Raw genomic sequence first — 14,616 nt, forward strand, 5'->3', positions numbered from 1 at the left:
CGTCCGACTTCGGCCAGGTCACGATCTCGCGGTCCCTGAGTTCGAGCCCCGCGTCAGGCTCTGGGCTGATGGCTCAGAGCCTGGAGCCTGTTTCAGATTCTGGGTCTCCCTCTCTCTCTGCCCCTCCCCCGTTCATGCTCTGTCTCTCTCTGTCCCCCCAAAAAATAAATAAATGTGGGAAAAAAAATTTTAAAAAAAAAGAAAAGAAAAAAGTCCATAGATTCCATTCCCAAAGTTCTTACCACTAGAACATTCATAAAATAGCCTCCCATCAGAGCATAGACTCCTCCTGAAGCACCCACAAGATATCTGAGTGGGTCGAAAATGGAGCTGGCAAGGGACCCTAAAGAAAGAAAAACACAAAGGATCAGACATAACCATAAGAATCATGAAAAACAAATCTATAATGTAGAAGTTGGGACATTTGGACCATTACCATATTAACAAGCAACAAATTTATTCTGTTTGTCCCTTCCATACTATAAAGGTATAGACGTGTGGGCTAACTACCTCCATTTTTTCTGAAATGTTAAACAACATGAAGACAGAATAACAAGAACAAAAAGCACAGACTCTGGAGCTCTGGAGCCAGAATCACCAGCTGTGTGGCTTGAGCGAGTTTCTTAACCTCTCTGCGCCTTCGTTTCCCTAAAAAATGGAGATATTAATAGAACTTACCTCAATGCATTGTCGGGGAAGTAAATTAGTTGATGTAAACACTGCGTGACGTGTTATGTACTTATTGGTTATTGTTTCAAAATATTGCATACCTTTAGCCAAAACTATCAAAATACCTGAGACATTCCAACATTTTTTAAAATGTTTGTTTACTTTTGAGAGAGAGAGAGAGAGAGAAAGCAAGAGGAGCAGAGAGAGAAGGGAACAAGCTCTGCCCTGACAGCAGGGAGCCTGGTGCAGGGCCCAAACTCATGAACCCAGAGATCATGCCATGAGCCAAAGTCGGACACTCAACCGACTGAGCCTCCCAGGCTCCCCGATATTCCAACATTTTGTTATCTAATGGCTAGCTTCCTCATGGAGTCAAGATGTGGCCTCGGAACCCTTCTCAACACAGCATTCAATCAGATCCACCAAGAAAGATGAAACTGTTTACTAACCCAAACAAGGCTTTAAAACCATTTTATGCAGGGGCGCCTGGGTGGTGCAGTCGGTTAAGCGTCCGACTTCAACCAGGTCACGATCTCACGGTCCGTGAGTTCGAGCCCCGCGTCGGGCTCTGGGCTGATGGCTCAGAGCCTGGAGCCCGTTTCCGATTCTGTGTCTCCCTCTCTCTCTGCCCCTCGCCCGTTCATGCTCTGTCTCTCTCTGTCCCAAAAATAAATAAACGTTGGAAAAAAAAATTAAAACCATTTTATGCAAACTCTAAGACGTTCTCTCTGTACCGCTCGGTTCTACTACTCGATTTTTTGCTTTGAAGACTCGCCTTCATTCCTTAGGATACTATGTAATACCTACTTCGTGCAAGAAAGACAAAGTGGCCTTAGGAATCCTACAAACAGGGGAGTAAACAATTACCATAAGGTGCAGAATAAAACAACTACTGTGATTTCTTAAATGTAATGAATTTGCTATGGAAGCACTTAGGAAGGAATGATTTTTTCAGCAGAGGTGTGGAGGCCCTGGCACTCTGAGAAGGAGGAGATAACATTTTGGTTAAACTCTAAAATATCTTTGGGGCGCCTGGGTGGTTCAGTCGGTTAAGCACCGACTTCGGCTCAGGGCATGATGTCACTGTTCGGAAGTTCGAGCCCCACATCAGGCTCTGTGCTGACAGCTCAGAGCCTGGAGCTTGCTTCAGTTTCTGTGTCTCCCTCTCTCTCTGTCCCTACCCTGCTAGCATTCTGTCCCTCTCTCTCTCTCTCAAAAATGAATAAATGTTAAAAAAATTAAAAAAAAAAAAAAACCCTAAAATACCTTTAAGATTTGGAAGGAAAACAAAGGAGGAGAAAATATTCAGAACTTAGGGAACTGGGAAAGCAAAGGCATAGAAACAAAGTATATGGATGACTAAAGATCATTGAGTCCAGTAGGGTTAGGGCAGTGGTCCTCAAATGTTAACCTTCAGACTAGGATTGGAGTGATTGCATCTTAATCACACGAGTAATTTATTTTTAAAATACAGATACAGGGCACCTGGGTGGCTCAGTCGTTTGAGCGTCAGACTTCTGGCATAATCTCACGGTTAGTGAGTTACAGCCCTGCATCAGGCTCACTGCTGTCAGGGCAGAGCCCACTTCGGATCCTCTGCCCCGCCACCACCACCACCCCCGCTCATGCTCTCTCTCAAAAAATAAAATAAAATAAAATACAGATACAGGGGTGCCGGGGTGGCTCAACTTGTTACACGACCTACTTCAGCTCAAGTCATGATCTTATGGTTCGTGGGTTCGAGCCTCATATTAGGCTCTGGGCTGGTGGCACAGAGCCTGCTTGGGATTCTCTCTCTCTCTCTCTCTCTCTCTGCCCATCCCCCACTCAGTCACTCTCTCTCTCTCAAAATAAATAAACTTTGAAAAAATAAATAAAATAAAATACAGATACAAATGTCCACTTCTGCCATGATGGAGTAACAAGGATAAGATTTTCTCTCCTGCTTGAAACAGCTAAAAGCACTGGACAAAATGAAACAGTGATCTCCAAAATATTGGACATCAGATGAGAAAGGACAGTAAACCCTCAGAGGCAAGAAATAAATGAGCTGAATTTTCCAATCGCCCAGCTTACTGCCTTGAGAGAGAGGATTACAGGCTATAATGTGTGAAGGGGGAATCCAGGTAGATCTCAGTGAACTTTAAGTTGATGAGATAGAGTTTGAAGTCCAGATAGTAGGGTGCCTGAGTGGCTCAGTAGGTTGAGTGTCCAACTTTGTCTTAGGTCATGATCTCACAGTTCAAGGGTTCGAGCCCCATGTTGGACTCTGCACTGACACCTTGGAGCCTGCTTCAGATCCTCTGTCTCCCTCTCTCTCTCCCCCTCCCCTGTTCGCATTTTCTCTCTCTCAAAAATAAATAAACATTAAAAATAAATAAATAAGGGGCACCTGGGTGGCTCAGTCAGTTAAGCGTCAGACTTCAGCTCAGGTCATGATCTCATGGTTCATGGGTTCAGACCCCACATCGGGCTCTGTGCTGCCAGCTCCAGCTTGGAGCCTGCTTCAGATTCTGCATCTCCCTCTTTCTCTGCTCCTCCTCTGCTCTCACGTGCTCTCTCTCTCTCTCCCCCCCTCAAAAATAAACAGTAAAACAAATATTAAATAACTAAAAAATAAATAAAGTCCAGATAGTGCTAGGCAGCTGGAATTTGCAAGAGAGACCACCAGAGAGGAAAAGACCTGCACAGAGAGAAGCATGTGAGGAAATTACCTGAGCCAAGGAAAGTTCCACCAGAAAGGAGTAAAAGGAAGAGTAAGTAGCTTTGCTCTCACAGCACCAGAGAGGCTAAGTAACTTTCCAAGCTAGAAAACTGCATAATTCTTGGGGCATTGGTTAAAGTACACAGAAGAGTCCTGCACCAGTAGTGGGTAATAGCACTAAACATGACTCAAAAACACAGTTTCACCTTGCAAATCTTATCAAGGTTTCAAACTACTTCCAAGTAACCGTGTTCCAGAACACATTCAAGGAATATTTATAGGAATATAAAGCACCTCCCCAAACTGACACGTGTAAGTTTTAGCAGATAATGCTAATAAATAATTATTACAACTGTATACCATATGTTCAAAAGTTAAGTAGAGACATACAAGATATAAAACACTCAAACTTTTAAAGATGAAAACTACAGTGTCTTGGGGCACCTGGCTGGCTCAGTCAGAAGAGCATGTGACTCTTGATCTCAGGGTCATGAGTTCGAGCCCCACACTGGGTGTAGAGATTAATTATGTACATAAATAAAACTTCCTTTAAAAATAAAGAAAACTTGGGGCGCCTGGGTGGCGCAGTCGGTTAAGCGTCCGACTTCAGCCAGGTCACGATCTCGCGGTCCGTGGGTTCGAGCCCCGCGTCGGGCTCTGGGCTGATGGCTCAGAGCCTGGAGCCTGTTTCCGATTCTGTGTCTCCCTCTCTCTCTGCCCCTCCCCCGTTCATGCTGTGTCTCTCTCTGTCCCAAAAATAAATAAACGTTGAAAAAAAAAAATTTTTTTAAAAACAAAGAAAACTGTAATGTCTAAGATGAAAAAAAAATAAACTGGTTGAGTTTAATTACAGATTAGACATTGCAGAAGAAAAGATTAGCAAACATGAAGATATGGCAGTAAAAGCATCCAACATGAAACACAGAGAATAATATTTTTAAAAAGAAATATAGCATCAATGATCTGTGGGTCGATTTTAAGCAGCCTATTAAATACATAATTAGAGTCCCCAAAGCAGAGGAGAGAAGTCACGTACAGAAAAAAATAATTGAAGAAATTATGGCCAAAATGTTTCCAAAGTTTTATGAAAACTATAAACCCACCAATCCAAGAATCTCAACAAATTCTAAGCACTGGAAACATGAATAAAACTACACCAGGTCACTACAAAGTCAAATTGTTCAAAAGCAGTGGAAATCTTAAAAGCAGCCAGAGTAAAAAGACATGTTTCATACTGAGGAACAAAGGTAGCAGATTTCTCATTGGAAATAATGCAAATGAGAAAATAGGAGAGCACTGTCTTTAAACTACTGAACAAAAAGCACAGTCAAGCTAGAATTCTATGCCTAGTAAAAATATATTTCAAAAGTGAAGGCAAAATAAGAACTTTTTTCAGACACACAAAGGCTGAAAGAATGGATAACCAGCAGACCCATAGAAGAAATGTTAAAGGAAATCTTCAGGCAGAAGGAAAAACATCAGATGGAAATACGGAATTACACAAAGGAATGAAGGGCACCGGAAGTGGTAAGAACATGGTCGAACCCACAAGATTTTGACTTATTACTTAAATCCCTGTAGAAAAGGGGCGCCTGGGTGGCTCAGGCGGTTGGGTGTCCGCCTTGGGCTCAGGTCATGATCTCGCCGTTCATGAGTTTGAGCCCCAGGTCCAGCTCTGTACTGACAACTTGGACCCTGCAGCCTGCTTCGGATTCGGTGTCTCCCTCTCTCTCTGCCCCTCCCCCAATCGCACTCTGCGTGTCTCTTTCTCTCAAAAATAAATAAAAACATTAATTAATTAATTAATTAATTTAATAAGGAGCCCTGTAGAAGATACCTGTTTAACAGTTTACCTACCTACTTAACTACTAGAAATAATAAGTGAATTTGTCATCGTTGGAGGATAGAAGATCAATGTACAAAAAAAAAAAAATCAACTTTATTTCTATGTCATAGCAATGAGGAATCAGAAATGGAAAATTTTTTAAACAGTACCATTCACAGCACATCAAAAATATGCAATATGGAGTTAAATCTGATCCCCCCAAAATGTGCAAGGGCTGACCCTGAAAGCACAGTTCCTAATATTTGAAAAATGATAAATCATACCTCATCGAAACTTTAAAACTCCTATTCTTCAAAAGATACCATTAAAAGCATGACAAGACAAGCAACAGACTAGGAGAAAATATTTGCAAGTCATATATCTGATGAAAGACTTACAATCAGAATATACATTATTATATATAATAAGAAATACAATCCAATTTTAAATGGGGCATAAGATTTTTTTTAAATATAATTTGAGAGAGAAAGAGAGCACATGCACATGGGGGAGGGCAGAGAGAGAGAGAATCTCAAGCAGGCTCTACATGATCAGCACAGAGTTTGACACTGGCTCAGTCTCACAAGCTGAGATCATGACAGGAGCCAAACTCAAGATTCAGATTGTCAACTGATTGAGCCACCCAGGTGCCTCTAAATGGGCATAAGATTTAAACAGATACTTTACCAAAGAAGGCATGTGGATAGCAAGCAAGTGCATGAAGATGTTCACCATCATTGTTAGGAAATGCAAATTAAAACCCAGTGAGATCCCATTATATACCCAATAGATTGGCTAAAATTAAAAAGAATGATGATACCAAGTGTTGCTGAGAATGTAGAGGAGCTGGACCTTCTGGTGGAGGTACAAAATGGTACTATAGTTGACCGTTGAAGAACACGGGTTTGAACTGCTCAGGTCCACTCTTATGCAGATTTTTTTTTCCATTAAATACAGTACAGTACCGTGAACGTATTTTATCTTCCTTATGATTTTTTTTAAGTTTTATTTATGTGGGGCCCAAACCCACAACCCCAAGATGTTTTCTCTAGTTTACTCTATTGTAAGAACACAGTACATAATACATATACAAAATATGGGGGTGCCTGGGTGGCTCAGTCAGTTAAACATCCAACTTTTGATTTCGGCTTGGGTCATGATCTCATGGGCTTTGCTCTGAGTGTGGAGCCTGCTTGGGATTCTCTCACTCCCTCTCTCTCTTTCTGCCTTCCCCTGCTCGTGCACCCACACATTCTGTCTCTGTATCAAATAAAGGCTTAACATATATACATACATATGTATGTATGTATATATGCATTATTTGACTGTTATCAATAAGGCTGCAGGTCAACAGTAGGCTATTAGTAGTTAAGTTTTGGGGGAGTCAAATGTTATATGTGGATTTTCAACTGTGTGAGGGGGGTCAGTGCCCCTACCCATCAAGTTGTTCAAGGGTGAACTATACCAGGTATCACATAACCTAACAATCTCACTTATAGATATATATCCAAGAAAGCAACACAAAAACTTGTACACAAATGTTCATAGCAGTGTTATTCATAATAGCCAAAAAGTGAAAACAAACCCAAATGTCCATCAATTGACAAATGAGTAGAACAAAATGTGGTACAACCACACAACGGAATATTGTTCAATAATAAAAAGGAATGAAGCACTGATATATGCTACAACATTGGTGAACAATGAAAATATTATGCTAAGTGAAAAATGCCAATCACAAAGGGCCGTATAGGGCATGATTCTATTTATATGTAATATCCAGAATGGGCAAATCTAAAGAGACAGAAAGTAGATGAATGGTTGCCTAAGGCTGGGGAAGGGGGTATGGTACAGGGTTTCTTTGGCAGACAAAAATGTTGTAAAATTCAATTGTGATGATGGGTATATAACCTTGTGAATTAAAAAAAAAAAACCCCACATTGAATTATATACTTTTTAAGTTTATTTATTTATTTATTTTGAGAGAGACAGAGACAGCACAAGTGGGGGAGGGGCAGAGAGAGGGAGAGAGAGAGAATCCCAAGCAGGCTCTGTGCTGGCATCCCAGAGCCTAATGTGGGACTTGAACCCACAAAACCGTGAGATCATGACCTGAGCTGAAACCAAGCGTTGGACACTTAACTGAGTGAGCCACCCAGGCATCCCTGAATTATAGATTTTAAATGAATGAATTGTATGATACATGACTTACATCTCAGTAAATCTACTTTAAAATGTTACCAGTCTCTTAAATGTTAAACATATCCTCTGATAGGATCCAGCCATTCCATTCCTAGGTATTTACCCAAGAAACCCAAAAATATTTGATTATACAAATACTTTCGTTACCCCCCCCAAAAAAAACGATCTGATACACACAAATGTTCTAAGTAGCTTCATTTGCAATAGCCCCAAACTGAAAACAACCTAAATATCCATCAGCAGGAGAATGGACAAACTGTGGTATATCCCTGGCAATAAAAAGGAATCAACTATTTAAAACAATTTTTTTAACGTTTGTTTATTTTTGAGAGAGAGACACACAGAGTGTGAGCAGGAAGGGGCAGAGAGAGAAGGAGACACAGAATCCAAAGCAGGCTCCAGGGTCCGAGCTGTCAGCACAGAGCCTGACATGGGGCTCAAACCCACCAACAATGAGATCATGGTCTGAGCCAAAGCTGGACGCTCGACTGACTGAGCTACACAGGTGCCCCAAAAAGGAATCGACTATTGATACATGGAATAACATGCGTAAATCTCAAAATAATTATGACAAAGGACCGAAGCCAGACAAAAATAGAGTACATACTCTATGATTGCATTTATATAAAATTCTAGAAAATACAAATTAATCTATAATGATCAGTAACTGCCAGGGAAGGGACAAGGAGGGGCAACAGAGAGAGATTCCCAAGGGTCATAAAGAGCAATGGATATGTCTATTATCTTCACTGTGGTGATAGTTTCCTGATTGTATACACATATCAAAACTTACCATATTATATACTTTAAATGTGTGCAGCTTATTATATGTTAATTATACCCCACTAAATAGAAAACAAGACAAAAACACAAATCCCAGGGCCATATGCCCAGAGATTCTGATTCAGTAGATCTGGGTGGGATCTGGGTCGCTTTAGCTAGGACAAGCTCTCTAGGTGATGTGATGATCAGCCAGCCTGGGGAACACGGGTGGGACTGCAGAACAGCACTTCTCAGTCTTAAATGTGCATACAAGTCACCTGTGGATGTGTTCGAATGCAGATTCTGTTAGTGGGTCTGGTGTGGAGCCCAATAGTCTGCATTTTTAACGAGCTCCCAGGTGATACCAATGCTGCTGCTCCGTGGACCACCTTTGCCAGGAGCAAGGATGGAGAAACGAAAGTTATTTGACATATTAAGGAATCTAGAAAAAAAGCAACGGTGTGTACTTATCTCCAAACTCATCAAGTTGTATACATTAAATATGTACCGATTTTTGTCTGTTCATTATACCTCAAAAAAACTATTTAAAAAAAAAAAAACATTTTACATCAAGTTCCCCCTAACCTCTTCATGTATAATTTCTTTTTTGGAATATTAATAAAGATTATGCTTTCCAAGAAAAGGGAAGAAGTGAAAGGCAATGGGACCACATAGTGGAGGGTAACAAGCAATCTTGGATGTTTTGACTTTCTTCTGGGCACTGGCAATGTTCTAGGAAGCAAATAATACCATCTAATCTATGCTTGAGGAAGGTGACCCAGCCAACAGTGTGAAGGGTAGACTGGAATGGCAAAGAGATACCTGCCAAAAAGCTGTTGCAAAAATAGGCAGAGGATGTGAACAGGTTATTCACCTTCTCTCTTCTGTCCCTCCTCTGAAACCGAGGAAAGGCTGAGTCCACACGTTGAAATCAAGCTGCAGGGGAAACGGGCACTGATGCTAGAGCCAGGCAGGACCCCATCAGCACAAAGGTTTCCAAGGATGTACACAGGAATGGAAAAACAGGTGTGCGCAGCAATGGAAACAGAAGGTCGAAAAACAGAATCCACAAAAGTAGGAGGGAAGCAGGATGGTGAGCTGTATCACTAAGCATTTGCCAGTTCTATGCCTTTAACACATCTCATGAATGCTTCCTGCTCTGTGGCCCCACTCCTCTGGGACATATGAAGGGAGAACTCCACGTGACAGTGGAGGCAAAGATCACACACCTGCGTCTGCAAGCCAAGGGGTGCCAAGGACTGATGGCCACGGCCAGAAGCCAGGGGGAAGAGAGGAAGGATTCTCCCCCACAGTATCAGAGGAGAGCATGGCCCTAATGACACCTTGATTTCAGACTCCTAGCCTCCAGAACTGTGAGGCAGTGTGGTTCTGTTGCTTAAACCATGCAATGTGTGATTCTTTGTTATAGGAGCCCCAGGAAACTTATACAAGCACCCACTGCAGTAGAAGTATCTGAACTTATTTATGGACTTAGTACGTGTATATACGTACTACTATACTAATGCAGGTTTGTTAATGGTGGGTACATTTTATTGGTTTTCTTTCATAGACTAGTATTTTTTTTAATATAAAAATAGAATTTTTAAAGGATGAAACATTGACTACATGATATTTTTAAATCATTTCTACTTTATTAATGGTACAAAAATGTGTATCAAGCCATGAAGAGACAAGGAAAAGACGTAAATGCATATTGCTCAGTGAAAGAAGCCAACCTGAAAAGGCTGCATGCTGTACGATTCCAACTATCTGACATTCTGGAAAAGGCAAAACTATGGAGACAGTAAAAGGATCAGTGGTTGCCAGGGGTTGGGAGTGGGGGGTGAATAGTGGAGAACAGAGGATTTTTAGGACAGGTAAAATACTCTGTATGATACTAAAATGATGGATACATGCCTTTACACATTTATCCCAAACCATAGAATGTACAATGCCAAGAGTGAACTTTTTTTCTGGATTTTGGGTGATTATGATGTGTCCATGGAGGTTCATCAATTGTAACACATGCCCACTCTGTTGGGGGATGTTGATGATGGGGGGCTATGCATGTAGGGGGGGGGCAAGGGGTATAGGGGAAATCCTTATGCCTTCCTCTCAATTTCTCTATGAACCTAAAACCACTCTAAAAAATCAAAATAACTTATAAAATCTTTCAATGAGCAGATTTTTAAAATAAGCTTCATTCTTTTTTTAAAATCCTCATTAAATATCACAACCCTGAAGTACAAAGGTATACTTCTATTTATTTATTATTTATTTACAGATACAGCCAACTGATTTTTGACAAAGGCCCAAAAAATTCAATGAAGGAAGTAGAATTTTCAATAAATTGTTGTGAAGTAATTGGATATCAAAAAAAAAAAAAAAAAAAAAAAGAATCTCAATCTAAACCTCACATCTTATACAAAAATTAGCCAATTCAAAAAGGGGTCACATATTTCAATATAAAGTGTAAAACTACAACTTTAGAAGATAATGGAAAATCTTCAGGACCTAGGGCCCAGTGAAGAATTCTTAGATATGACCAAAAGCATGATTCATAAAGGAAAAATTGATAAATCAGAGTTAATCAAAATTAAAAACTTCTGCTCCATGAAAGATTATTAAAACAATGCAAGGACAAATACACACTGAGAAAAATGTACCTTTAAACTACATATTCAGTAAAGGGCTAGGATCTAGAGTATGTAAAGAACTCTTAGGATTCAATGGTTTAAAAAAATCTAGGGGCGCCTGGGTGGCGCAGTCGGTTAGGCGTCCGACTTCAGCCAGGTCACGATCTCGCGGTCCGGGAGTTCGAGCCCCGCGTCAGGCTCTGGGCTGATGGCTCAGAGCCTGGAGCCTGTTTCCGATTCTGTGTCTCCCTCTCTCTCTGCCCCTCCCCCATTCATGCTCTGTCTCTCTCTGTCGCAAAAATAAATAAACGAAAAAAAAAAATTAAAAAAAATAATAAATAAATAAAAAAATCTAATTAGGAAATGGACAAAAGACATGAACAGGTATTTCACTAAAGAGGTTATACAGATAACAAGGAAGCACACAAAAAGGTGTGCAACATCATTAGTCATTGGAGAAAAGCAAATTAAGATCATGATATCACTACACAGAGCACAGCTAAAAATAAGAAAGGTGACAACACCAAATGCTGGTGAGGATGTGGAGAACGGAATTACTTATACAATACTGGGAGGAATGCAAAATGGAACAGCCATTCTGGAAAACATTTTGGCTGGTTCTTAAAAAACTAAATATGCAACTACCATACAACCTAAAAACTGTGCTCTTGGGCATTTATCCCAGAGAAACGAAAACCTATGTTCACAAAACTCTGTACTTCTGTTCACAAAAACCTGTACACAAAGGTTTCTAACAGGTTTATTTGTAATAGCCCCAAACTGGAAACAACCCAGGTAGTCTCCAACGAATGAAGCGTTAAACAAATGGTGGTACATCCATGCCATGGAATACCCCTCAGCAATCAACATGAATGAACTGTTGGGGCACCAGGGTGGCTTGGTCGGTTAAGCCTCTGACTCCTGATCTTGGCTCAGGTCATGATCTCACGGTTTATGCGTTCAAGCCACATGTTCAGCTCTGCACTATCAGCACGGAGCCTGCTTGGGATTCTGTCTCTCCCTCTGTCTGCCTTTCCCCTCTTTGTTCTCTCTCTCTCTCTCTCTCTCAAAATAAATAAATAAACTTAAAAAAATTTTTTTAATTGTTCAAAAAAAAAAATGAATGAACTAATGCTATATACAACAACCCACATGAATCTCCAGAGAATTATGCTGTGTGAAGACAGCCAATCCCAAAGGTGAATACACACACACACACACACACACACATACATATATATGGAATATATATATGGAATATATATATATATATATATATATACACACATGTATGTATATATATGTATATATACATATATATTCCATTCATACAACATTCTTAAAGTGAGAAAATTACAGAAATAGAGAACAGATTAGTGGTTGTCAGGGGTGAAAGAGAGTGTGGGGTGGGAAAGAAGAGAGTATGGCTGTAAAAATGCAACGTGAGGAATCCGTTGTTTTGCACCGTGGCTGTCTCAATGTGGATCTCCTGGTTGTGATACTGTACTATACTTTGCGAGCTGTTACGATTGGGAGTAACTGGTTAAAGGATACATGAGATCCCTAGGTATTATTTCTTACAACTGTGATGTAAAAAGTGTAACTAAAAAAAAAATGTTTACAATAAATAAATAAGTGGATGGATGGAAATTCTAATATTTTCTGCTCAGATCAAAGTGGGTCATCTTAAGGCACACCCAGTTTCAGAGATCACAGGCATATGCTGCTAGCTCCTACTGAAGTTTTGGGCCCCTCCAGCTCTTCTCTACATTCTCTTCAAGCTTTCCTTCTTAAATGGAAATTTGCTCATGTTACTTCCCATGATCACTAGTCTGACACATTGGGCCTTCATGATCTGGCTGTAGGTCTCTCCCCAATATATGTACCCGGACACCAAACTACACATGACTTCCAACTGTACAAAACGGTGTCTGACTGAAATACCTGAGGACAGGCACAACGACTTCTATCTGCTTATTTGTTTTGTTTTGTTTTGTTTTGTTTTGTTTTGTTTTGTTGAGAGAGCTCATGAGCAGAACAGAGGCAGAGAAAGAGGGAGAGAGAGAATCTTAAAGAGAGAATCTGCAACCCAGCATGGAGCCTGATGCTGGCTGGGTTCAATCTCAAAACCATGAGATGATGATCTGAGCCAAAATCAAGAGTTGGACACCTAGCCGACTGAGCCACCCATGTGCCCCTCTATCTGCTTTTTTTTTTTTTAATCTTTATTTACATTTGAGAGAGAGAGAGACAGAGTGCAAGTGGGGGTGGAACAGAGAGAGAGAGGGAGACACAGAATCCAAAGTAGGCTCCAAGTTCTGAGCTGTCATCACAGAGCCCGACGTGGGGCTCGAACCCAGGAACCACGAGATCATGACCTGAGCCAAAGTCGGACACCCAACCAACTGAGCTACCCAGGCGCCCCTCTATCTACTTACCTTACCTCAAATATTTTAATTCTAATCAACTTTTTTTTTTTTTTTTTTTTTTTTGAGTTTATTTTACTCACCATCTTGAGATCAAGAGTCACATGCTCTTCTGACTGAGCCAGCCAGGCAACCCTCGAACTTATTTTTTTCTTTTTTAAAGCTTTATTTATTTAAGTAATCTCTACACCCAACATGGGGCTCAAACTCATGACCCTGAGATCAAGAGTCACATTCTCTTTTGACTGAGCCAACCAGGCGCCCCTAATTAATTTATTTCTAACGCTTATCAAATTCCCTAGCACAGACTAGGAGTGCAATAAATCTTGACTGAAATGTTTATTACTTTTTGCTTTGTTTATTGCTTCCTGAGAGACACGGATTCTGTATTACCCTCAGAACACTAACCTGCAATCACTCCAGCCAGGTACACCAGCCCTACTCGGAGGCCTTTGTGGACCATTTCCAAGGGAATACCCAACATGAGCTGCATAACAAGATTCCCCAGGATGTGCTGAACTCTGTGGAGACAAACACATTATGAGTAACCCACATAGTTATTTCTTTGGGACATTAACAGGGTAGTTACAGACTTGCTTAACTCAAATTCCATTCTCTAATTTTTTTAGGTGACTTTTTAAAAATAAAATCTCAACACGGAGCTTCAATATGTAAGATTAAAGGACATTTTAGAAGTATACATTTATAGGTTCTATTTTATAACAGTAACTGACAATGTCAAACAGAGAGTGATGAGGCTAGCTTAGGGAACATAAACTTGAATTTAGGTTTAGATGACAATTGCCATCTTACGTCAGCCCCAGCATCTGATTTTGTTTCAGTTGCATGGTATTGAGAAAATCCTAATTCACTCATATTGAGTTTAAATTTCAATAGTGTGTTTTGTTTTGTTTTTGTTTTTGTTTTTTTAAAGTAGGCTCCACACCCAAAATGGGGCTTGAAGTCACAACCTCAAGATCAAGAGTCACATGCTCTACAGACTGAGCCAGCCAGGCTCAGGTTTTTAAACAACAGTCTTGCAATCTTAGGCTATTCTTTAATAAAATAGAGATGGCAAGAGAAACCCCTATTCCCACTTCTACATTAAAAAGTCGAAAAACAAAGCTTACCAAAATGAAAAAGAAAGTTTACCCAGTAATATTAGCTAAATTTAGTATCTCCCATTACTACAGTTTGCATAGAACATAACTGACTATACAGGTGGTTTTTATTATAGTTTTTAAATAGGTAAAAATATTTTTTTAAAAAGTTCGTATTCTTTTGCTTGTCAAACTCCACAAGTATCTCTGGAGAATCTCTGAATGTATTTTGGTACATTCCCATATTAACAGTAATCCTTAATTTAGTTGCTATGTAGCACAAGACTTTTTT

General features: G+C 40.2%; 1 protein-coding gene across 7 annotated transcripts in view; it reads right to left on the reverse strand.

The window, feature by feature from the left end:
* RHBDL2 (rhomboid like 2) overlaps positions 1-14,616 on the reverse strand; it is a 52,769-nt gene that overhangs the window by 8,195 nt on the left and 29,958 nt on the right. For all 7 annotated transcript variants that reach the window (XM_040469706.1, XM_040469701.1, XM_040469702.1 and 4 more), the window contains 2 exons: positions 13,633-13,745; positions 243-343 (listed from right to left, as the gene is read on the reverse strand). In XM_040469706.1, coding sequence (XP_040325640.1) covers positions 243-343; positions 13,633-13,745 — 214 coding nt within the window. The remainder of the gene's footprint in view (positions 1-242; positions 344-13,632; positions 13,746-14,616) is intronic.

The sequence above is a fragment of the Herpailurus yagouaroundi genome, unplaced genomic scaffold (genome assembly GCF_014898765.1).
Source record: "Herpailurus yagouaroundi ecotype Mexico unplaced genomic scaffold, PumYag 77, whole genome shotgun sequence".
Taxonomy (NCBI): domain Eukaryota; kingdom Metazoa; phylum Chordata; class Mammalia; order Carnivora; family Felidae; genus Herpailurus; species Herpailurus yagouaroundi.